This window comes from Lactuca serriola, chromosome 9 (genome assembly GCF_051521515.1).
Source record: "Lactuca serriola cultivar US96UC23 chromosome 9, Lser_US96UC23_V15, whole genome shotgun sequence".
NCBI classification, from domain to species: domain Eukaryota; kingdom Viridiplantae; phylum Streptophyta; class Magnoliopsida; order Asterales; family Asteraceae; genus Lactuca; species Lactuca serriola.
This window is the reverse complement of record NC_136416.1, coordinates 158892926-158917873: the sequence shown is the minus strand read 5'-3', so window position 1 is coordinate 158917873 and position 24948 is coordinate 158892926. Positions and strand designations below refer to the sequence as shown.

At 36.5% G+C, this 24948-nt stretch overlaps 1 protein-coding gene across 1 annotated transcript; it reads left to right on the top strand.

Moving 5' to 3' along the window:
- Positions 1-23415: 23415 nt before the first annotated feature.
- Positions 23416-24620, top strand: LOC145074967 (BURP domain-containing protein BNM2A-like). Its single transcript, XM_079021275.1, has 2 exons — positions 23416-23573; positions 23660-24620. Exons 1-2 carry the CDS (start codon positions 23520-23522, stop codon positions 24506-24508), a joined length of 903 nt encoding a protein of 300 aa, XP_078877401.1. The 5' UTR covers positions 23416-23519; the 3' UTR covers positions 24509-24620.
- Positions 24621-24948: the final 328 nt, after the last annotated feature.

Genomic DNA, 24948 nt, shown 5'->3' with positions numbered 1-24948 from the left:
GCTTGCAGTTACATCTTTAATAGCCTTTTCCACCTTCTCTTCCACTACTAGAACCTATTGACATTAGAAAATTCTGAAAACAAGTACATATATGCAAGTATGAGCAACACCATCAAATTCACCAACAAGATGTATAAACTTCTTTTTCATCAGGTTCACCAACATGATGCATAAAAGTTCATCAACCAGCATAAATTTGATTTCGAGGATAAAATCAGATAAATCAGCCAAACTAAAACAACATACTTATGATTTCATAACCCAAAATTTCATAAACTCTGATCTCATAACAAGAAAAAGAAAAAAGTCAAACATACATAAAGCATACATATAGATTTTCTGATTTCATCCATCAAACATACATACAAATTTTCATACATAAAACATCATTTTTTCAACTAATTTCAAAAAAAAAAAGTCGAACCAAATTAAAACATACATAAATCGTCGGATTTCAACATCCGCCCATAAAAATCATTTTGTCAACTGATTTCAGGAAAAAAAACACAAAAAGGAATGCTTACATGTGCTGATGCGGAGGTCGATGATGGCAGAGGATGAGAAGGTGTCGAGGTCTCCGGAGGGAGGACCGGATTTCAAGCTTTCAATGAGCTAATTTCAGGAAAAAAAATAAAATAAAATAAAAAAACACAAAAAAAAAAAGCATGCTTACCTGAGCTGTTGTGGAGGTTGACGATGGCAGGGGACGAGAAGGTGTGGAGGTCGCCGGAGGGAGGACCGGATTTCAAGCTTTCTGCTTTCGTGGAGTCATCAATGAGAGGGTGTTTGGGAATACCTTTTAAATGACTTTTGCCTTTAAACTTTTCTAAAAAGTTAAAAAGATGTTTGGAAGATGGAAAAGTTTTTTTTTTTTCAAAATAACTTTTTGTAAAGAAGAAAAGAGTGGGTTTTCGAAAGTCATGAAAGTGTGACCTTTTGTAACTTTTGAACTTTTAAAGCTAAATCACACTCAAAAGTCAAAAAATACTACCCAAACACTTTTTAAAAACAACTTTTGGCTTTTGCTTCTTCAAAAGAACTTTTCCAAAAAGAACTTTTTGGCTTAAAAAGTAATCCCAAACACCCCCTGAAGAAGCGAGGCTGTGTTTTGCGTTTTTTCTTTTAGGGCACAAAGGGCAAAAAGGAAATATGGTTCTTTTTTTGGGTTAGCAAGAAATTAAAGGCGGACCGAGTAAGAGCATTGGTCAGCAACAGCTCACCACTAAATTGGAGCCTTACCAAACAACTTGACCCGCCCAAGTCAGCCGAAATTTGCAGACCAGACCCGGTCAGATCATTATCAAACACCACCTAAGCCAACTTATCACAAAACACTATGTAGCTCAAATATTTGAATATAAACTCTAGAAATCACCTTCTATGATGAACATCAATTCTCTGGATAGGAAACTCTACAGTGAGTCATTTTTCCTAAATCAACAAATTGATATTCATTATTTGGTATGAAAGGTTTTGCAATGGAAATACAGAGGATTTTCTAACACCCGTAAAATTCAAGCAAATTTAAAACTTTTCAAAACATTTAAAACCAACAGTTATTACAAATTCGTTTTCAAAATAGTATAATATCAGAGTTTTTCCCAGAAACATAAACAGAAAATGAGGAGTTGTACGATCACGCATTCGCCTTGCCACGATCCTCTGATGTACTTGAAACAATAAACTGAAATTGTAAGCCCAAGGCTTAGTGAGTTCCTCCCAAAATATCGATACACTACACATAACACATATACAAATAACAACATGTACTGGGTCCACAGCTTTACAGACTGGATTACCCCTAGGCCTACAGTGTGAGTTTGGATTGCCTTCCGGGCCCACAACTCACATCTGGATTGCCACCGAGCCCACGGTATGAGTCTCCCTCAGCTCGTAACTGGAATGCTCCCGAGCCCACAATACGAGTCTAGCATGCCCCACTTGGCCCTCAACTCGTATCTGGAATACTCTCGGGTGTGTTGGTTACCGCACGGAGCGGTATCACCTCAACCCACTCCACATAATCTGTTGACGTATAACTGTTGGGTTTTGAGCATTCTAACACTCCTAAGGTGTACATGTAACCATAGAAACCTTGGATCCATGTTTTACTATGATACATGCAAAATTGATTTTCCAAGGTTCATAACCTATCTAGCATACATGGGGAACTTTTAAACATAAAAGTTAGTAAGAAAGACATACCTTTTAGATGCTTGGATTCCTTGAAAACCTTGTGAGCCTAGCACCTCAAGTGTGATGCCTCAAATGTCTCACACAACACCAAATACACTTGGAATAACCTTGACAGAAATAGAACACTTCTAAAATTGGCTATTCCCTCTTGTTGTCACTAGTGCCGATTTTGGTTGCTCACATATTCCTTTTATAGTGTGTCATAAGTAGGGTTACATCATGTAAACCCTAACTTGACATGGCTCTTCATTTCCATGATCCATGGGTTCAAAGACACCATGGAGCCTCCATGGGGCATCCTATGGGTTTTAGTCAACTTGATAATCCATGGAGGATTAGCCCACTATACAAGTATGGGTGATTTACACAATCAGTCCATATATTTAATTAATCTTCTTTTGATCACTTAATTAATTCCAAATTAATTCTTGATCAATACTAATTAAATAATATTATTAATATATTAAAACTTATAATATATTAATAAACCTTAAGTGTTATTTCTCTCATTTTAGTCTATCCAAATGCATGATGCCATGCAACCTAAATGGACCATGCTAATCGGGTCAAGTACATTCCAGAAATAGTTATGAACTCAGACACCTAATCCAACAGTCTCCTACTTGCATAAGTCTAATAACTATAACTACAAGAATGACTTCAGGAATCGATCAGCAATTGTAGCTCTTTTAAGGTCTCGCGGAACTGAGATGATGATGATGATATGCCATTTAAGATAAGCGATCATATAATCCTCTGTTCTAGATATCAGCCGGACAAATTCATGGAACAATGTCTTACTTATTGTCCAACAGTTTGTTTCTCGATTTCCAATTTGTTTGACATAAAACTTATTTGAACACATTAACTTAGTTCTGACCGGGCCCAGTACATGGGTCAACACAAAATCATCGAGGGGCCCAGATATCACTTCTAATCCAATAAGGAACAAATAGACTTCGACTCATATGCTTGTTCTACTATTTGTTGAATCATACACAAAGGCATGTTTTATAACATCAAATTACCAATGCGTTTACGTACAATCAATGTATAACCAACTCATAGGAAACAAGTTATATCTCTAGGTTTGAAGACTTATATGATATTACCATCTCACGATCACTCGAGATAAATTCCATGAAGTGATACCAGTGAGCGTGGGTTGAATCCAATAGTCAGAACTTATGAGCACTCATGAGTGTTGTAGCACCACTTTGTCCAACATTTTAGACCTCTACAAGCCAACCCATGACAGTCTTGATTCATATCTACTTCCAACATATGACCGACTATGGATGGTTTGAATAACTTAGTCATTCAGGAAGAGCGACTTAGTTATTCTGGAAGTCAAAACATGTAAAGTCAAACACAAGAATAATCGAATCCAATATGGTCTTAGAACTTATGAATATAAATAAAACATCTTTTATTTATCACCATATTAATTACCCATCATTTATTGGATACTGTTTCAAACTATCAACTTTATACTTGATTAAAATCAATAGTTGTCCCAAGCTCCAAGCATGTATACTATGTTTTTCTAAACACTAGTCATGCCACACACCAAGTATGCACACTATGTTTTTCCAAACATTAGTTATGTTATACACCAATTATGCACACTAAGTTTGTCTATGATCTTTACTCTGTGAAATAGATCGATTGAACATAATTCCAGTGATACTCATTTCACAACCCCAAATCCTTATCGCAAATGCAAGAATTCCAAATTCCTGCCATTTACCTAAATTTGTTAGATTCTAAACTTGTATGCATTGGTCCTCTTGTAATGATTATGTACAAAGTCATAAAGACTTGTCAACAGACATTACAAAGTATTCCAATGGAGATCAACTCCATGGAACCGAAGTCTCATATTCAAAGGTCATTAACTTTGAACATTCTTCTTGCATTAAGTTTCCTAATCTTACACAAATTTAATGAATAACTTCCACTTATGGGAACATTTCCATATTCCCCTTTTGACTATTACTCCTGAACAAGAGTTGCATCTTTTCAGAATATGTCAATATGGTCCTTCCAAAATTAACACTATACTTCCAACTGCCCCTAAGCAACCAATCTTTGGTAAACCTTAGATTGTCCTCAACAATTGCTTAATAAAATTAGTCATATCTAGTTCTAGTAATTTTTCCCTCTTAATGCTCAGGGGATTTGGAAAATTTTAGAACAAATGAATATTATAGCACATGCAATCGATCCTATATCCGAAGCATATGGGACACGATTTATAAAGACATGATACTAGACCAGTCTTTTGCTATAATATTTCTATTTCTATTTGCCAAGTTCTCATAATTCAGATTTGTAACGACCATAAAATTCGAGCCAAATTAAAACATTTTAATTCATTCAAAAACCATTAAGTCCATACATCTTGTTTTCAAAATAGTTTAAACATCAGAGTATTCCCCAGAACCATATCACATAAATCACAAAACATGAGGAGCGGTACGATCACGCCTTCGCCTTGCCACGATCTCCAGAAGTACCTGAAACAATACACTGAACTGTAAGCCCAAAATCTTAGTGAGTTACCCCCAAAATACCAACCACACATAAACATACTCATAACATATCACAAATAGAGCAACCATGCACATTGGGTCTACTGTGTGACTGGTCCGCCCACACCGGGCCTTTAGTCCACCTGGTCCACCCTCCGAGTCTAGCCATGTATATTGAGTCTACAGTGTGATTGGTCCGCCCGCATCGGGCCTTCAATCCACCTGGTCCACTCTCCGAGTCTACAGTATGACTAGTCCGCCCACACCGAGCCTTCAGTCGGTCTGATCCATTCTCTAAGCCTCGACACATCTGGTCCGCCCTCTTGGAGCCTTTAACCTATCCGGACCGCTCACTGGGCCTTCGGAATATCTGGTCCACCCTGGGTATGTTGGCCTACAGCAAAAAGCAGGCCCCGCCTCAACCCAACCCCTATCAAACAAACATGTGCACATTCAACAATTAACCACACAACAAATCATTAACCAGACAAACAGTCTAACCGATCACATAGCATATCAACATCCTAACCAGGATTCCGACCTAACCAGTCACTAGCATATCATTACCCGATATACCGGGTACCGACCTTAACCAGGTCACTAACATAGCATTACCCTAAATACCGGGTACTGACCTTAACCAGGTCACTAACATAATACCATCCTAAATACCAGGATGCAGATCTAGCAAAGCAATAACATAACAACAATACCCAGATTTCCATCTGAAAAAGGGCCGGCCTTGGTGCCGTATACCCTGTCGATATAGCGAGGATGACTCACCTGCAATTGTCGACTGAAGAGATAAGACAAAGCTGCTCCGTCCACCGACACGAACTTCACCACAGGACACTACCAAAGAACCAATTCCATAAATACCAGAATTACCAAAATACCCTTGGAAGTCAAACTGGTCAACTCTTGGTCAAAGTCAAAGTCCTACGATAAAGTCAACCTTCCTGGTTGACTTCTACTCGCCAAGTTACCCCGTTGACTCGCCGAGCTCCCACACCTAGAAAATTCTCATATCACAACTTAACTCGCCGAGTAGCCCCAAGAATCGCCGAGTCCAACGATCTCTGAGTCCCATCCTGTCCAACTCACCGAGTCGCCAGCCGACTCATTAATCCAAAGCTTTAACCCAAAAGAGATTGGGTTCTGCGACCAGACTCGCCGAGTCCAAGAACAGACTCGCCGAGTCCAAGGCAATCTTCAACATACTCGCCGAGTTGTTCTTCCAACTCGCGAAGCCCATGCACATGTTCATACAACTCGTCGAGTACACCCATGTGACTCGCCGAGTCTCTCTAGTTCTTAATCCATTCAGAGGCTTTTCAAGCCATGCAGGGGCTCCAATCCATAGATCCACCCTTCTACAATCTAACCCTCACATAAAGTTGCAAACTTTACGTGAAACCATGGAGATATAGGCCCAAAACACACTAGGCCTTGGGTTTTAGACAAAGGGGCTTCACTAACAACTCAATGATTGAAACTTTATGACATTATGGACCATCACAAGTCTAGATCTGAAGTAGCAACCTCAGATCTAAGCCTCTAACTTGAAATAGCTCTTAATCATACCAAAAATGCCCCAAATCTCAAATGATAATAGATCTAGATACAAAAGAGCCCGAGCAAAAGATTATTACCTCCAATATACGCTCTAACAGAAGTAGATCCCGGATCTACACCACTCCTTTGTAGCAAGCCTTTAATTCCCCAAGCTCTCTCTTACCAATTTCCTCTTCCAAGCTCCAATCTCCTCAATAATGAAGTCTCACACGAAGGTTAGGGTTTCTAGAACTCTCAGGGGGATTAGGAGGCTGGGAGAAGGACATAAAGTCCTTTAAATAGGGTGCAAACCCTAAGATTAGAGTTTTCTCATTCCAGCACCAACTCGTCGAGTCCAGCTTCCGACTCGGCGAGTTGGGCACTTAATTCACGACCCAAACCCGCTCCGACTCGGTGAGTAAGCGTACCTACTCGTCGAGTCCCTTCTTCGAAATTACCTCTAACCCTTAAATCATACTTCTGAAATTCGAGATGTTACAAGATTATGAAAAGGGGTGTCGTAATCATAATCGAATTTTAGAACGCAAATAATGGACCCATATATAGAATTTCCTTATGTTGAGCCATTCGAACATAAAATTCATATATATATATATATATATATATATATATATATATATATATATATATATATATATCATTGACTAAAGATGATTAAAACCTCAATCTAAGCTTTTAGAATTGAAATGAAGTATAATTTTCTCTCCCTTAATTATACCAAAACAACTTTTTCTCAATTGAAACCTTTTGTTTTCTATAATTAACATTGCTAACTTGCAACACTTATTATAATTATCATGCTCCCACTTGCATGATGATTATTAGCATAACACTTATGCTCCCACTAGCTTTGACATGTACTCAGAAATCAGCTGGACTTCTAGAAATCAAAACTCTATTGACCTTCTTACCAAAGTTCATATTTCTGATACAAGATTCTTTGATAAAACTTTATCAAAATCATAGACCTTTCCTTAGATAACACACACGTGTGTCTAAACAATTTCAAAACTATGAAAAGGGATGCCGTAATCATAGTCTCAATTGTTTAGACCTTTGCCATTTCTCGCAAGTCCATGTTAGTGTGTCGGTTAACCACATACGTTCCACTAACAACTTTGAGAATGCAAATATCACAATTGCTATCTAGTTAAAATCTACTTAGTGAAAGCGTTTCCTCACCATCATTTTCATTAATCGAAGATAAACCTTATGACACTTAGATTTTCTGGTGTATGTGTTCCTATCCATGTGAATTTATCAAAACCATAATCACAAGACAAGGTTGGTGACAAATCCAAACTCTTATGGATTGAACTTGTGCAGTCTTAACTTCTTGCCACCTGGCAACTCAAGGGCCTGCCATTGCTTCCAAATTGTTATGCAACCAATTGAGAACTCTCAGAACTCATATACAAAGCCAACTTTAACTGGAATGGGCACAAAAATAGGAATATGTCAACACTATAGGTTATAAACCTCAAGTCGTGTGCTACTAATAAACTATAGGTTTTTCTTTTGATTAGATCTAGAAGCTTTTTCAAGATCTTTAAGACTTCCATTGCCCTCTTGACATATAAGACTCACTTGCCAAATATTCAAGAGATAGTGCGGATTCTTTATCAAGACAAACACTTCACACAATTGGCCTTAAGTTGGTCTCTGTTTTATCCAAAACATCACAACTTACCTATTTCAAAGGTACAAGAGTAGGACACACTTTATTCTTACATTTGACTAGTGTTATAAAACTTTCTTTAAGATATGTCACTCAAGTTACAATCTTGGAGTATGACTCTAAGAATTGTTTTGGAACGAAGTATGACTCACCTTCTTGATTTAACTACTTCAACAATTCATGATTCCTCTTCTTAGCCATAAGAATGCACTAAGATGTCCTTAGAGAATCAATTGTGATATGGTTTCTTAATCATTAAGATGATCACTAAACATGATACTAAAGTACTCTCCAATCTTTTCAGATTTGAAAAACTTTTATCCTTCTACCTAATTTGATTCTTCTCATTCGCCCTGCAAAACATTGAAAATTTTCCAATGTTTCAGAATTATACTTAAACTGGTAAGTATAACCATATTTACTAAACTTTAATAAATCATGACGAATAATCATATCAATCTTTTGTGGTGGACTTGACCAGTGTACAAGAATGTGTACTCGATCCCTTAGTCCTTCACTTGACTCACATATAAATGTGAACAATGAATTAGTCTTAATTTTCCAAAGCTGAAAGTTCTCATTCATCATACTATACAACTTGCATGATTCAAAGTTTCGGTCCAATTGAAACCTTGGGTGATGAGAATCTTTCCTTATTTGATAAATTTATACACTACCACAAATGAAAGAATCAAATTCACATTTCCATTATTGCTAGAAACATATAAACATCAATTTTCCATAAAAGCCTTTGCAAGGAGATATAAACTAAAATAAAATCAAAATTTTATTTATTTATAAAATGTGGAAAAAAACTTTTTCTTTACAATGCAAATTTAAATGAAAACTATGCTATTACATATTTCCTAGCAATCTATCATAACTCTCTAAGTAGTTGCTCAAGAATCCGATCTTCGAACCATGTGATTGAAATCCATCATCGCGATCAGATTCAACATACTCTTTTCTCTAAGTTTCCTTCCCTTTTCTTGATTTTTCCAAACACCAAAATGTAACCGAGTTACATTTTGTATTAATAATCATCAATAAGGAACTTAACATAGTTAGATAGTGGACTTACCTGAAGTAGAATCAAACTTTTTGACTAGACCTTCTCTCAGATCTTTTAGGTAGTTCGGGCAGCTTTGCAACCAATGCTCCTTCATTTTTTGCAATATAACCATATGGACCCTTTGGGAATGGTACACAGGACTATCTCAGACTTAGCCTTTCTCTTTACCATTTGGTCAACCGATTTGACAATGGCCGATCCCTTTCCATTGGGAAGAGAAAGCTTTCTGGATTTCCAATGTCACCAATTGTCAATGTCCATGGTAGTTTGGGAAGTTGATCTACTAATCAAATTTGCTTTACCAGAGCTCTAAATCATTGATGATTCAACAACACCAAGAAAATAGATAAGATCATTAAGGGTCATGCCATAGTCTGTTACATAGTAGTCCCAAAGAAACTCACTATGTGACTTAGAAAGTGATTGAACAACCAACTTTCTCAAGACTTTGACACCCAACTCTCCCGGCTAGTCAATATGTGACTTCATCTCCAAGATGTGATCACACATAGACCTTGCTTGCCAATAGGGCTTGAGTGACCTTGAACTTGTGGGATAGGGAGAATAATTGGAGGAGGTGGAGGAATTGAAGTATGATTTCCATGAACCAGTCACGGGACATCATCTTCATTAGGAAGGCTTGTTTCAAGAGTTTTGGGAAGATCATAATTGTCTGAACCAGACATCTTTTGGGAGATATTCAAGATAGTTGATTTAAAGTCCTTAATATAACACCCAATATGAAATATTAAGGCTAGGACCCAACAAAATATTTTATAACTTGGAAGAGGGATGCTGTAATCCAAGCTATAGAATATTTGAAGGTAGGCGAATGACGATTCACCAATTTCCACCATGAAAAACGAAATAAATTATTAGGTTTTAATTGGATTTGAAACTCCTAGATCTTTTGAGATTCATTGAACTTTCAATGGCATGTTTCAATCTCGAGTGTGCCCTTCAGGTTTTGTGACTGGGATGCCGATGATCACAAAACAAGGTGTGAAGTAACCATGCAAATTACTTGGTACCCTTAATGTATTACCCCTCAATTGATGTCCCGGTTAATCACATGCGCTCCATTGATACTATGATAAACATTAAGTTACCCTTTGCCTACCTTGTTAAGTCCAACTGGTGTGCCAATTAACCACATGCGCTCCACTAACCGGCTTAAGCAAAGTGCAAAGTGTAATTTCAGGGGTTAGCACCTTATTCACATTTTCCTAAAGTAACTAAGATTGAGAATTTATAAAAACATTTAGTTACTTTGTATTCATTATTAATATTTCTAATGAAGGGAGAATTCTAGTCCTTGTCCTATCCGTTTGGCTAACGACCCTCCACCGATCAAGGAAGCTGTGGGTGAGAGTGGACACTCGTTAAGCTGCCATTTTATTGGTAGCAACCTTATACCCCCCTTATAGACCGACTTCGTGAATGAGGCCTACTAACGGTAAAACGACTTGTTCTTATACATATATAATTATTATTAACTTATAATATTATAAAGTATAAGGGTTGAATTTTAACTTTTAAAATTCTAGGGGTTGGAACTAAAGTTTTTAAAGAGACTTTACATGTTCCAAAACTTGAGGGCATGTTTTGTAGCTTTCAAAACTTTTCATCTTTCATAAATTATGAGTTAAATGGTTTATTAAAATAAGAGACTTTTCATTTTATGTAACCTGTGTGTTTCTTTAATGGACTTTAAAAGAATGACTTTTGGTAATCCATAACTTGAGGACAAATTATGGATTCCATTAAAACACATAATGATCAAGAATTAAACTAACAAGCAAGTTACAAATAATTCATTTGATCTTCTAAACTCATAAGTTCTTGAACATGCATATCAACAATTTCAAGAATCATAAAATTAACCATATAAAACTTGAAATTTTGATAATAGCTATTGAAAATGGATTAACATAACCATTACACCATCTAAAACAAACTATATAAGACCAAAACAGTTTAAGGTAATGTTTCTAGTCCATTTCCAGCAGCAAGAGTCGAAAAACTGCACTCTGACAAGCCAACTCGCCGAGTGCATGAACTGACTCGTTGAGTTGGTTGAATATAGGCATGGAATAGTCGAGTCCCCCCATGGACTCGACGAGTCCACTGTCCAGACAACCAATTTTTTGAGTTTTTCAGCAAGTTTGCATCAAATATCAAGAAAACAAGCCTAGGCTTTGATACCACTATTGGGTTTTGAGCATTCTAACACTCCTAAGGTGTACATGCAACCCTAGAAACCTTGGATATATGTTTTACTATGATACATGAAAAATTGATTTTCCAAGGTTTATAACCTATCTAGCATACATGGGGAACTTTTAAACATAAAAGTTAGTAAGAAAGACATACCTTTTAGATGCTTGGATTCCTTAAAAACCTTGTGAGCCTAGCACCTCAAGTGTGATGCGTCAAATGTCCCACACAACACCAAATACACTTGGAATAACCTTGAGAGAAATAGAACACTTCTAAAATCGGATATGCCCTCTTGTTCTTACTAGTGCCATTTTGGTTGCTCACATATTCCTTTTATAGTGTGTCATAAGTAGGGTTACACCATGTAAACCCTAACTTGACATGGCTCTTCATTTCCATTATCCATGGGTTCAAAGACACCATGGAGCCTCCCTGGGGCATCCTATGGGTTTTAGCCCAACTTGATAATCCATGGAGCATTAGCCCAATATACAAGTATGAGTGATTTACACAATCAACCCATATATTTAATTAGTCTTCTTTTGATCACTTAATTAATCCCAAATTAATTCATTATCAATACTAATTAAATAATATTATTAATATATTAGAACTTATAATATATTAATAAACTATAAGTGTTATTTCTCTCATTTTAGTCTATCCAAATGCATGATGCCATACAACCCAAATGGACCATGCTAATCGGGTCAAGTATATTCCATAAATAGTTATGAACTTAGACACCTAATCCAACAATAACACAACTAATGCACATTCAGATAATCACATAATAACACAGGTAGTCCTACATATCTACCTAACTGGCATAACAACTAGTATGTAATACTAATTCATACTCAACTTACTACCAACTGCTAGGATATCATATCCAATGGGCCGACCTTGGTGCCTTAGACCCCTTAGTATAGTGAGGATAACTCACCTCACACTATCGACTCGAAGATAAACTCAAGCTCTTGGATTGCTTATACAATTCCACCACCTAAATGCACCATAGAACCATGCTTGTAAATTTCCAATTTCCTAAAATGTCCTAGAAGTCTAATAGTCAACCCTTGGTCAAAGTTAAAATCAACTGTCAAAGTCAACAGTCCATGTTGACCTCAACTCGTCGAGTACAACGAGCTACTGTCACTTGATCGACTCGTCGAGTTCCTAGTTTCAGTGACCGCAAACTCCTTGGCCAACTCGGCGAGTTTCCCCTTTTCAACTCGACGGGTCCATACGTGACCAAAGGTTGGGAAACCCTAGCCGACTCGCCGAGTCATTCGACTAACTTGTGACAACCCAAGTTTATTCCGTTACATTACCCCGTTACCGTTAACGAAATATTCCATTTTATAAAAGTTTCGTTAATTAGAGGTCGCCAAATAAATAAATGTTTTATATATTTATATGTTATGTCGTTAACGTCGTGATAAGATAAATAAAAACACGTAATATACATTTCCATATTAATTTTGGAAAAAGGTTAAATTTTATTACGACCACTAAATCGGGTGCGACCAAAAGCCCCGTTTAACGGCAGTATTGGGTAGATTGCCACTGAGCTTCAACTCCAACCCCTATATAAGGGAGAGTAAACTCCATTTCAACCTTTTTCACCCTCTCTCTATACTCTCTCTCATAAAACCCGATTTCGTCCCGAAAACCGTAAGTTTCCGCCTCCAGATCGTAAGTTCTTGTACCCTAGCTTGTTTTACAACCTATTTCATGTCATTATAGCACAAAAATCGACCATTTAAGTTGTTAAAAAGGAGTTTACGGCCTAAGAGCCTCCTTAGGCCGTAAACCCCTAAAAAGAGGCCAAAATGACCCAAATTTGTCCCTAAAAGCTTGGAAACTAATTGGGGATTTAGCCTAGGAGTGTTTGCACCTTAAAACAATCAATTTTGGGGCATAAAAGAGGGTTTACAGCCCAAGCACATGCTTAGGCTGTAAACACCCTCTAAACTTGTAAAATCAAGTTCCAAACACTCCCAAACCACCCTTAGGCTTAAGACAAAAATTAGGGACATGCTATTTCGGGTTTAGAACAATTAAACACATAGATTTGAGGGGTGAAATGGAGTTTACGGCCCAAGCATATACTTAGGCCGTAAACGCCTCCAAACCATGTCAAATGGTAGTTTTAATCCCCCCAAATGGCCTTATGCTTCATTATAAATCACTATGATTGTAATAAGGGCTTAAAACTTCAATAAAATCAAGGTATAGGAGTTCACGGCCGTGAACTCCCATAGGGGTGGTTCATGGGCCGTAAACTCCCATTTGGTCCCTTTAAAAGCCTTAAATCCATTCATACCATTTAGATTTGGACCTAGAAAAATTCCACGATCGAGATAAATCCCATAAACATCCTAGAACCCCCTCACCATGAGTTTACGGCCGTAAACTCATGGGGAGTTGTCCTAGGGCCGTAAACACTATATGGAGAGTTTACTCTTGGAGAGTAAACTCCATTCCTAAGCCATTCACACCCTTAAATGTTATCCGGGACACCCCAAACACTTAACCAAAGTGTTTTCCGCTCCTTAGAGTGCGTATACTTGTTTAATTAGTATTAAATGTACTAATTGTATGTGAACATATGTTATCATATGTTAAATAGGTCACTAAGTGTGTCCAAGTCTTTACTTGACACCGAGCACCCAACCGGCACCTTCGTCGGATCCACTTACACCAGGTGAGTTCATACCCCTGAATGAACCTTTTTAATGTTTTTACATGTTTTATAGGGGGGGGGATACAAGTTAAACATGCCAGTTATCATATCTATCACATGTGCTTGATAACCCGCATGCACAAGGATTTACCACACTGTAAACTGTTTCACCAAGTAGGATACTATAAATGGTTTTCCAAAAAGGTTTTCACTTGTTCAAAACTCTTACTTATACTGTTTTATCAAAGTTCATTTTAAACTGGTCTATGAAAAGTTTCCAAAGAATTTCTAAAGGTTTTCAAACTTATTTTACCAAAGAACACCAAGTTGTGATTTTCTCAAGTATAAAGGTTTTCTTCCATGTTTTGATACTCCCTCTTCGTTTAAACTCCTACTTGATAACGCTTTCACTTCGTGATACGTTTATACTTGTTATTGCCTCTATTTCGCTTATACTTGTAGTCGCTTATGCCTATTAGACGCTCTTACTTCACTTGTTGTCGCTTCTACTTCGTGATACACTTATATTTGGTAATGCTTATACTTCACGATTCGGTTATTCCACACTGTACGTTTATACATCACGATTCGGTTATTCCACACTGTACGTTTATACATCACGATACGCTTATACTTCACAATACGTTTCCACTTGCTACACACTCAGACGTAGTTAGGTGTATGCCTATGCTTGTATAGGTGCATATAAATAATGATTGAAGGACTTAGGAAGGCTTGTCCGCCCTATTTCCTTTTCTTCGTTGAGATGTGGTCTGGTGGGATCGGATGGCCGTCCGAAGGTCGTTTGATTCATCAGTTATATATTATGTATGCAAGCATAGACATATAGGTTTACATTAGTCAGTTCAGTTATGAGTCTCTACCTCTAGTTCAACACTTATATTGGAAACCCACTACCCACTATTTGGGATGCATCTTCGGGACACGGCCTTCTCCGTCGTCTAGTTGGTAACCAGAGTCTCCTGTAGGGAGAGCGGACATTGTGTGTATAGATCTATACGAGATTGACACCCCCGCACCCTGACTGCTAGCTATAGTCCACGGCCTACCAAGCCAAGGGGTGATAAATGTCATATTTTATATAGACGCTTGCAGGGCGTCAGGTACTCTAGTGTCGGTTAGTATGGTTACGAGTATCCCAGGTTACCTTATAATTCATGGCCTTAAGGTAACAATATTTTACATTGTATGCTGGAAACCCACTCTCAGAGTCACACTGTTTTTAGACCTTGCTAGCTGTATCTTTCAATTGATACTGTCTGGGGTCTGTATTCTCTGTTTTTAGACCTTACTAGCTGTATCTTTCAATTGATACTGTCTGGGGTCTGTATTCTCTGTTATTAGACCTTACTAGCTGTATCTTTCATTTGATACTGTCTGGGGTCTGTATTCTCTGTTTAGACCTTGCCAGTTGTACCTTTCATTTGGTACTGTCTGGGGTCAGTGTCTCCCTTTGTTAGACTGAGCCAGGCGTGTCGTTCGTCCAATACTTTCCTGGAGTCTATGATTCCTTTTGCCTTAGTCAGCAGTCTTCACTACTGAGGCACATGTTATTTCCTTGAGTTCTCTTGCTTTCTTTAATAATCAAATTCTGTATTTTGATAATGATAGCGATTAAGGGAAAACTACTTTTTACCACATAACTTCGTCCAGTCTTGGTAGAAGACTGCTTTTATTAAAGAAAATATAGGATTTTCTGGAAAGGACTCTAACTTAATGGATACTCTAAAACTACCACTTTTATTAAAGTTATTTGAATGAAATGACACTAAATACTTATCAACTCACCAGCATTTGTAAAAATGTTGATACTCGCTTTTCAAATAACTTGTATTCTCAGGTCAGCATTAGACAGGTACATCCTCGGAGCTTCTGACGAAGACAGTGTAGTACCAAGCTGCACCTATATATTTACTTGTATTACTTTGATGTATTGTAATGTAAAACTATTACTATTAATGCAATGGTTGTTGTACTTTGATTACTATAATGCATGTGTTGTGATACTTGACATGACGTCATCCACCCCAGAACGTTTCCGCCGTTCCGGTTTTGGGGTGTGACATAACTCGCCGAGCCCAAGGCTATATTGGACTCACCGAGTCGTTCATCCGACTCGCCGATTCCATTCAATCCTTCATCCTTACAGAGGCTTTGTTGTAATATCTAAAAATTTGATAATTCAAATTTTTTTTAAAATTTTCCGTCCAGGAGCACTAAGGACCGCTAATGACCACCAAGCCCGAATTTAACCGATATTGATCAATTTCCACCAAACACTCCTAATCGTAATCGGTTGCAGACTGTGAAACGGTGAATCTTTGATAATTGGCCGTCAAGATCGATTTCTACAACACTGTTTCTAACATTTTAAACTAATTAACAAGCTTTATGGTAATTTTTTTACAAAATCATATTTTTATATTCATATGTCTATATTAAATATTTATATATTTTTGTCTTTGATTGATATTTATGGAGTGCGCGACCACAAAAAATATTTGAAAAAGCTTTTCTTAGTGGTTGTTTATAGAATTGTTTTTGTTGATGATTTAACAATTTTTTGACACCAAAAAACTATATGAAAAAACTCTTCTATTGTAAATGCTCAATGATGTATTTCGCTCGTTTGTTTGTATAGCTCCGTTCCCGAGTTCAACTTAACGAGAGAAAGGAAAGGAAATTGGTGGAAATGAAAAGAAAATAAGTGAAATTGGTGTTCCCGAATTTCATTAAAGGAGGGAAGTGGAGGGAAATGTGAGGATCACTTTCCCTCCTAACTTTCCTTCCGATTTGGGAGGATTTGGAAAGAAAGAACAAAATGATTCATTTTCCTTCCACTTTTCTCCAACTCGGGAACACAAAAGAAAATTTTGTTTTCCTTTCCTTTCTCTTCTTATCTCTCGGGACTTTCTTTTCTTTTCTCTTCTTTTCTTTTGTTAAACTCGAGAATATGGGTACTCTTTTTATTAATAAAATTTGGATACGTTAAGAAATACATTTTGCATCAAAAAGGGCATCCAGGTATTGTGAAACAAGTGATAGTTTTCATATATACGAAAAATGGTTGGTTATTTTAAGAGTAAATTATTGAATTCATCTATTTAGTTTGGTTAAAATTATGCATTTCGTCCTTATACATTTTTTTTTGCACTCGGACGTCCTTGTAGTATGATTTTGTTGTATTTTTAGTCTTTCTCCCTATATGACTATAATACCTTTATGAATTTCTTTTTCAGTTATTTATTTTTATTATTATTTATAAATCACAAAGAGTTCATTGGCCCCACCCACCTCCCACCACAACCGACAACTTGGCTGTTTCTCCACCAGTTTTGCTACAACGTCGTCGATCATACTTATTGGTTTTGCTCCACCGCCAACAGAAAGCTCCCTATCCCTTCATCTTCTTTAATTAGGTTTGCTCCACCTCTACCTCCTTCGTTTCCTCCGTCGGAAACCATTGGACCTTAACCAACCATCCCCGAAACAACTATATCGCCTCTAGTTCTACAATCTGTCTCCATGTCCCTTCCCCTAAAAAACGATGTCACCATTCTTTACTCCACCATGCCCTCTCTCTTTGATGGTATCCTTTCATCTAGCCAGAAAACATCGCAGCCACCACTCTCTACTCTGCTGGTTTTGACTATTGCTTTGAATTCCACCTATCTCTACACCTTCTCCTAGCATAACCCCCATTGAAAAAACCATTTTTCTATCTCACTAACGTCATTCTATACTTTGTCATTCATGACCTATATACCATATTTGGATTTAGAGAATAGATTGTTTGAGGCTTTCAATCAATGTACGTTTGTTTAGGGATTTGAAGAATAGAGGGTTGGGGGATTTTGAGAACATGTAGGTTTTGTTGGTGTCTGTTTTTTTTTTTGAACGGAAAAAGATTCAATAAAACTAGCAAAAAGCTAGAAAAAAAAGAACAATTACAAAATAGAATCCATAGGGTTTTGCAACCATCTTCCCCAATTAATTGAGGTCCTACGTATATTACTACACCAAAAAAACGACTGAGAAACAATGGAATCAAACAAGGTAGATTTCTTTTGGCTATGTATGCCAAACAACAAATCATTCCGAAAACACCAAATATACCACCAAGTCACCAAAAAAACACATTCTATGACCTCCTTAGCATGCTTCCTTATTCGTAAAGCATCAAACCAGGACAACCATTCCGTATAGGACATAAGAATCGGGATCGGGATATCCCACCACCTTAACACCTGAGAGATCAAATTCGAGGCTATGTGACAAGAGAAAAGAATATGATTGGTGGTGATGGTAATTCATGACAACGGTAGTGGTAGTTGGTGACATGGTGGCTGATGACAACGTTTGGTTGATTGCAATAGCGGTGGTCTATGGCAGTGGTGTTGCTTGTGGGTGTGTGATGATAATTTAGAGTTATTACATTAATTTATGTTTAATTAATAATAAAAAAAATTGAAAAAGAAAATATAAAGGGTAATATAGTATTTTTACGACTTTTAGGGACTATAAACGCAATAAAATTATAGTATAAAGATAGTCCGAGTGCAAAAAACCGTTAGAAACAAACATGCAATTTTAATCAAACTAGGAGAACGATTTTAATAATTTACTCTTAATTTAATAAAGAAAAAATTGCAAAAATGGTCTCTGTGGTATGCTTTTTTTTGGGGTTTTAGTCTAAACCACGACTTTTTTGGATTGGTAGTCCTTTTGGCCTAGTTTGACTGTGGTTTTGGTCCCTCGAAAAACTGAAAAGACTAAAATGCCCTTATTTTATATTTTTTCTATTTAATTTAATGTTTTATTATTAATAAACATTGGGCCCCACCCACCCCCTCCCCCCTCTCTCTCTCTCTCTCTCCCTCTCTTTCTCTCTCTCTCTGATCGTCTTCTTCCTTAAGAACAAATCCAAAAAGTTGGAGTGTGTGTTGTTTATGAAAAAACCAAGAAATAAGGAGTAACTATTCCTCTTCGTCTTCTTCCTCAAGAACGAAGGTACTTTTCCGTCATTTTCGTCGGGGGTTCTCACCGATTCCGGTGTTTTTTCGGGGTACTATCGGGATCGGATACTAAGCTATCTTCCTCCTTCAATTGATGTGGATGAAGATGTATGTAGCGTGTTCTCTTCTCTCAATATCTCCCCCACCACTCACATCCACAGCTCGAATCTCCTCCTCGAGAATCTCCACTACGAATTTCACTGTTTTGGATCTCAGATCGACATCGGTGAGGGGAGAACGAAGGCGTTCAGTGGTGGCTACGAATTGCCAGCAGCGGTGGGTGGGGGGAATCACAGAGTGCATGTGGCGCTGGTGATTGGGTCAAGGACGATGAAATCACAAGTAACAGGTGGAATAATATCGATATGAATCATTTGTTCTTCAAATCATTTCTGAAACAAAAAAAATCGATTCTGGAAATTAATTTGTGTATACGAGTTCATCCCCGAAATCGAAAAACAAAAAATGAAAGCATAGTAAACACAATCAGCTCTTCACAATAATATACTGTCACACCCCGGCCGTCGGCGGAAACACCGGGTAGTGTAACGTCATTTTTTGTATCACAGTTATATAACATACATTGAACAATACTAAAAAAAATACATACCGTTATTGATGATTGAAAGTTACATTATTGTTTTCCTAGTATTTATTACATAATATCCGACTATGGCATACTTCTTAATAAACAGAAAGATAATAGTAAAACTTCTCCTGTTCAAATACCTACCAACTTTTCAAGTTCCTGAAAACACATGCATTTTAAAAATACGTCAACATAAAGTTGGTGAGTCCACAAGTTTTGACTCCATAAAATAATACATTTTCACACATTCAAAAGTATAGTTTTGAAAGTATGATTTTGACTCTCCAACATTTAGTATGTATATTAGGTATAATAGTATACTTATCAATTAAGTGTTATACCTAAACATTTCTTAATCTTAAGGTATAAGTAGGGGAAAACTTATACTTAACATTAATACTTGTATACGACAAGGTATAATGTTTCTAACAATTTGCTACCATGAACCTGTAACCGCTGCTATGACATAATACCTCTGATAGAACACACTCATGATTTACCATGAGAAACAAACACACTCATGATTTACCATGAGAAACAACACCGTACGCTTCATCGACGCCGGAATAATAACAAATAAAAGGATAGTTCATCACTTGCTTTTGGTTGACTGTAGCTAACAGTCACAAGTGGGGTGGTCAACCCGTATACTAATTATACACGACTTCCTCGCTCACACATGATTAACGGTTACAGTTCAGAGGATTTCCGCTAAGATCCCCAATCTTAGTTGATGAATACAATTACTCATGTAGACTTTGACGGCTTCCTATAGCTCTAACAACAAAAGCATCTTTATGTCTAAAACCCTAAGTTACTAGACTATGCTTTTAAACATTACTCCTAACTTCATAATATTTAGGCAGTATAACAACTATATCTTGAAGTAAAATCAGGTTTTATCTTGACCTAAAACCAATAATAACAACATATAACGTTTCTAGTTTTATCTTGACATAAAACTATCAATAACAATACCAAGTTTTATCTTGACATAAAACTAACAATAACAACATATAACATATCCAGTTTTATCTTGACATAAAACTAACAATAACAACATATAACATATCCAGTTTTATCTTGACATAAAACTAACAATAACAACATATAACATATCCAGTTTAATCTTGACATAAAACTATTAATAGCAACATACTATATAACTTAACATTTAGAACTTTCGAATATAACTTCGGTATAATATCGCACACAACATATATATAGAATCCTAAGTATAACTCTACATTAGTAAATTAACATACTGATAAGTTAATAATAGTTGTATGTATTCAAAATGTTATATTTAGAACAATCATATACCAGTTATCATAACTATATACTATCATATAGACATAATAATAACATATATATAATAACTAGCATGCGTTTTCCCCCGAAATATTAGAAAGTGGGGCCGTGAAACTCACCCTAGTAGCGTGATTTTATGTTATCTAAGCAAAACGGTCAGCGTGCGAGGTCGTCGAGGCTCGGGATGCAAGATGGCTTCAGCAAGGGAGAGAAAGAGAAGAAGTTTAGGTATAAGAATGGCTAAAGTCGGACCTGCTATTTATAGTAAGGTTTTTAGAAACTTACGTCGTGAGTTTCATAAGGCTCACGTCGTGAGTCTTTCATGTTCACCCCGTAGACTTGCCATTTGCTTCCCTAGCTTCGGAAGGTGGCCATGTGACTCCTTACGTCGTGAAAAACTCCTTGTTCACGTCGTGAGTTTGGATTTTATCCCCTCGCAGCCTCGTCACACCTTCTAGATCCGAAATGTGGCGGTTTGAGTCCTCACCTCGTGAACATTTATGTTCACCTCGTGAGTTCAGTCAAAATTAGGGTTTCTGACAACGATATCTTGGAAGGCCATAACTTTTGCATACGAACTCTGTTTTTGACGTTCTTTATATGCACGCGTAGGTATTTACGAGTACTACAACTCTCTTTTAGACTTAAATAGCTAATTCTAAGTATATTTTAAATTCCTCTTATTATAGAGATTTATAGTGTTCGGTTTATCATAACTTCTTCATGCGAAGTCAGATTCAGACGTTCTCTATATTTTTGGAATCGTATGGGCGTATACTTTGAGTTGTATCATAAAGAAAGTTCATATTTGTATTATAATTTATCATGAAATACATAGTACATTTATCCCATTACATGATTAGCATAACCACATGTGATTGTTATTGACCTATTTTGGCTAGTGTTACATATACCGACAACCTAACCCAATCAACTGGATTTCTTAGTGGTCATAAGATCAGCAGGCTTGTTCTTCTTCTTTCCGTTTGGGGACGACGAAGATGATTTTTGCTCTCCTCCTCCAATCCTAGGGTAGTATCTCTTAATCACATTCTCCTTTACAAATTTATTGTAGATGAAAGCAACTCCTGCGAACTGTGGCAACACCAGCCACGCCACCGCTATCAATTTCACATCATACCATATCGGTATCTGCTAACCATTAGTTTCTATAAATCACACGATGATCAAATCTTGAAATTAAATGGTTGTGTTTTATTCCAGTAGTCACCATTCAAGGACAGATACAAGAAGCATCTCCACGAGAGTAAGGAATGAGTATAAGATCCAGTAAAAAAGCCATTGCTGATCATCTTCTTTTGAAGAAGATGAGGGTAGGGTTTTTTTTTACTCTTCATTATTGAAGAGAGAGATAGAGAGAGACGAGAGAGAGAGAGAGAGGCGATCTGCGATCATAAAGAAATAAGAAAGAAAAGAAATCGATCTGTTGCAAGAGAAAAAGGGGTTGCGATTTAGAGAGAGAGAGAGAGAGAGAGAGAGAGAGAGAGAGAGAGAGAGAGAGAGAGAGAGAGAAAAGGTGGGCCCTTCTTATTTTTTTAATTATTAAAATAAATAAATTAGTATTAGATTTAAGAATAAATGAAAGAAAAATGAAAAATAAATACCCCAAGGGTATTACAGTCATTTCACTATTCAGAGGGACCAAAAACACAGCAAAACTAGCTCAAAAGGATTATGAAACCAAAAAAGTCGGGATTTGGACTAAAACAAAAAAAACATGCATACTGCGTGGACATTTTTGCAATTTTGTCTTTAGTAAATACTCGTATGAAATAACGTACCTTTTGTGACTTTTTCTTCAGTAAAATTATGTACAACATTTATTGTATAAGAATTAAGAAAAATATATGGAACATGTACTAAGTTCATTATTGTTGTTCTTATGTACATGTTCGACGCTTCCAAAATAACACGCAGTCATGTTTTGTTTTAAATTAAGCTTGAATTTCCAATGTTAAGAGATGGCTGTTAGGGACCTATCACTCTGATATGACATTTTTTTGTTCCAAAAGATCAATAACTTATATTATTTATTTATTCAAATTATAATAGACGACGAATAAAATAATCATCAAAAATCTCATGAAAGATATCCCTTTCCAAGTATCCTTTTCTGTCAAATAGGCAAGGATGTAACACATTGTTGATTGAGAAAAAAATAATAATTTCAAGGTATTATCAAACTTTTTAAATTAATCTACTGATATTTTTGGACTAAAACATGAATCATCGTAACCGGAATCATTATTTCGTTAGGTGGCACCACTTAAATACCACTTTATGCAGGTAGATTTTATATTATTGTTATTAGCTTATGTAACAATGTTTAGTTTTGGCTAATTTTATATGTATTCCAATTGTTTGTCTCCTGTGTGAGTAAATGTATATCAATACGATTTGACTATATATATATATATATATATATATATATATATATATATATATATATATATATATATATATATATATATATATATATATATATATATGTGTGTGTGTGTGTGTGTGTGTGTGTGTTTGTGTTTGTTTAATAGTTTGGGATAAAATTTGTAAACATACAACCTACAAGAGAAAGCACGCATCTTCATAGAACAAGTCATGGCTTTTGGATTTGCATCTTGGGTTCTTTTCTTTCATCTTCTTCTTGTTCAGGTAGTTCCTCTTTTTCTTACTTTGTCACACACATAATTGTTATTAAGGTCAAATCTAACTTATTTTACAACTTCGATTTGCAACAGCATGTGATAGGAGATAGCGCTACAGAAGCTAATGTCTTAATACTCAATAAAATGGAGGATGTCACCAAATATCTCCATCATCATGACCATACGCATCAAGATCATGGTCATGGTCTTGATCATCAACATTCATCATCGTCGTCACCATCTACAAATCATAAAGACCCTCAATTAATGGTTTTCTTCATGATAAATGACTTAAAAGTAGGCGAAGTGATGCCTATTTACTTCCCAAACAGACACCTTTCCCCATCTCAAATCCTTTCTAAAGCCGAAGCCGATAACATCCCTTTTTCTCTTGAAGAATTCCCAAACCTCCTTCACTTGTTCTCAATCTCACATGGCTCTCCACAAGCCATAGCCATGGAAAACACCCTCAAAGAATGTGAGGTCAAGCCCATTAACGGTGAGACCAAGTTTTGTGCAACCTCATTAGAATCGGTCTACGACTTCACAAGGGAAATCTTTGGATTCGACACTCGTGTCAAAACTTTGGCAACAACCCACCTTAAACACTCATCAGTTGGACTTTTGCAAAACTATAAAGTGGTTGAAATCTCACAAAACATACCATCTCCAAAGTTAGTAGCTTGTCACACCATGCCATACCCATATGCAGTGTTTTATTGCCATAGCCAAGAGAGCGAGAACAAGGTGCTTATGGTTTCATTAGAAGGTGAAGATGGTGATATGGTTGAGGCACTGAGTGTTTGCCACATGGATACGTCTCAGTGGAGTCGTAAGCATCCATCCTTTAGCGTGCTTGGTGTCGAGCCAGGAACTTCCTCTGTTTGTCACTTCTTTCCTAGCGATAACTTTGTCTTCATACCTTTTTCTGCAACCATGTAAGCAGTATGGTTAGATACGTACACAAAACAAAAGAAGGAATTAATTTTACTGCCTTTGTTTGTGACGTTAAATAAAATTCATCTAAAGAGACGCCATGTTTGGTTATGTTTAATATTCATTCCCTTCACAATAATATCGATGTTTTGTGGTATATTTTAATTAATATTGTGGTTACTTTGTAATATATAGTGTACTGTATGTAAGTTTTTCAAGTAGAAATTGCTTCAAAATATGTTCTTAATTATATCTAAAGGCTTACACGAATCAAATAACGTTTTGATGCATTCATTATATATAAAATATCCTTTAAATATAATTTTAAACAATAAAGTTTTAAATAAAATTCCGATATATTGATAATCCAAAAGTTTCAGTGTATACAGAAGGAGAATGGAGAAACTCCTGATAATTATCACTAAAGTACTAGCCATTTCATGAAC

Coding starts and splice junctions, on each gene's coding strand:
- LOC145074967 (XM_079021275.1), top strand. CDS start 23,520: ATGGCTTTTGGATTTGCATCTTGGGTTCTTTTCTTTCATCTTCTTCTT. Junction 23,574..23,659: donor TTCATCTTCTTCTTGTTCAG/GTAGTTCCTCTT, acceptor GATTTGCAACAG/CATGTGATAGGAGATAGCGC.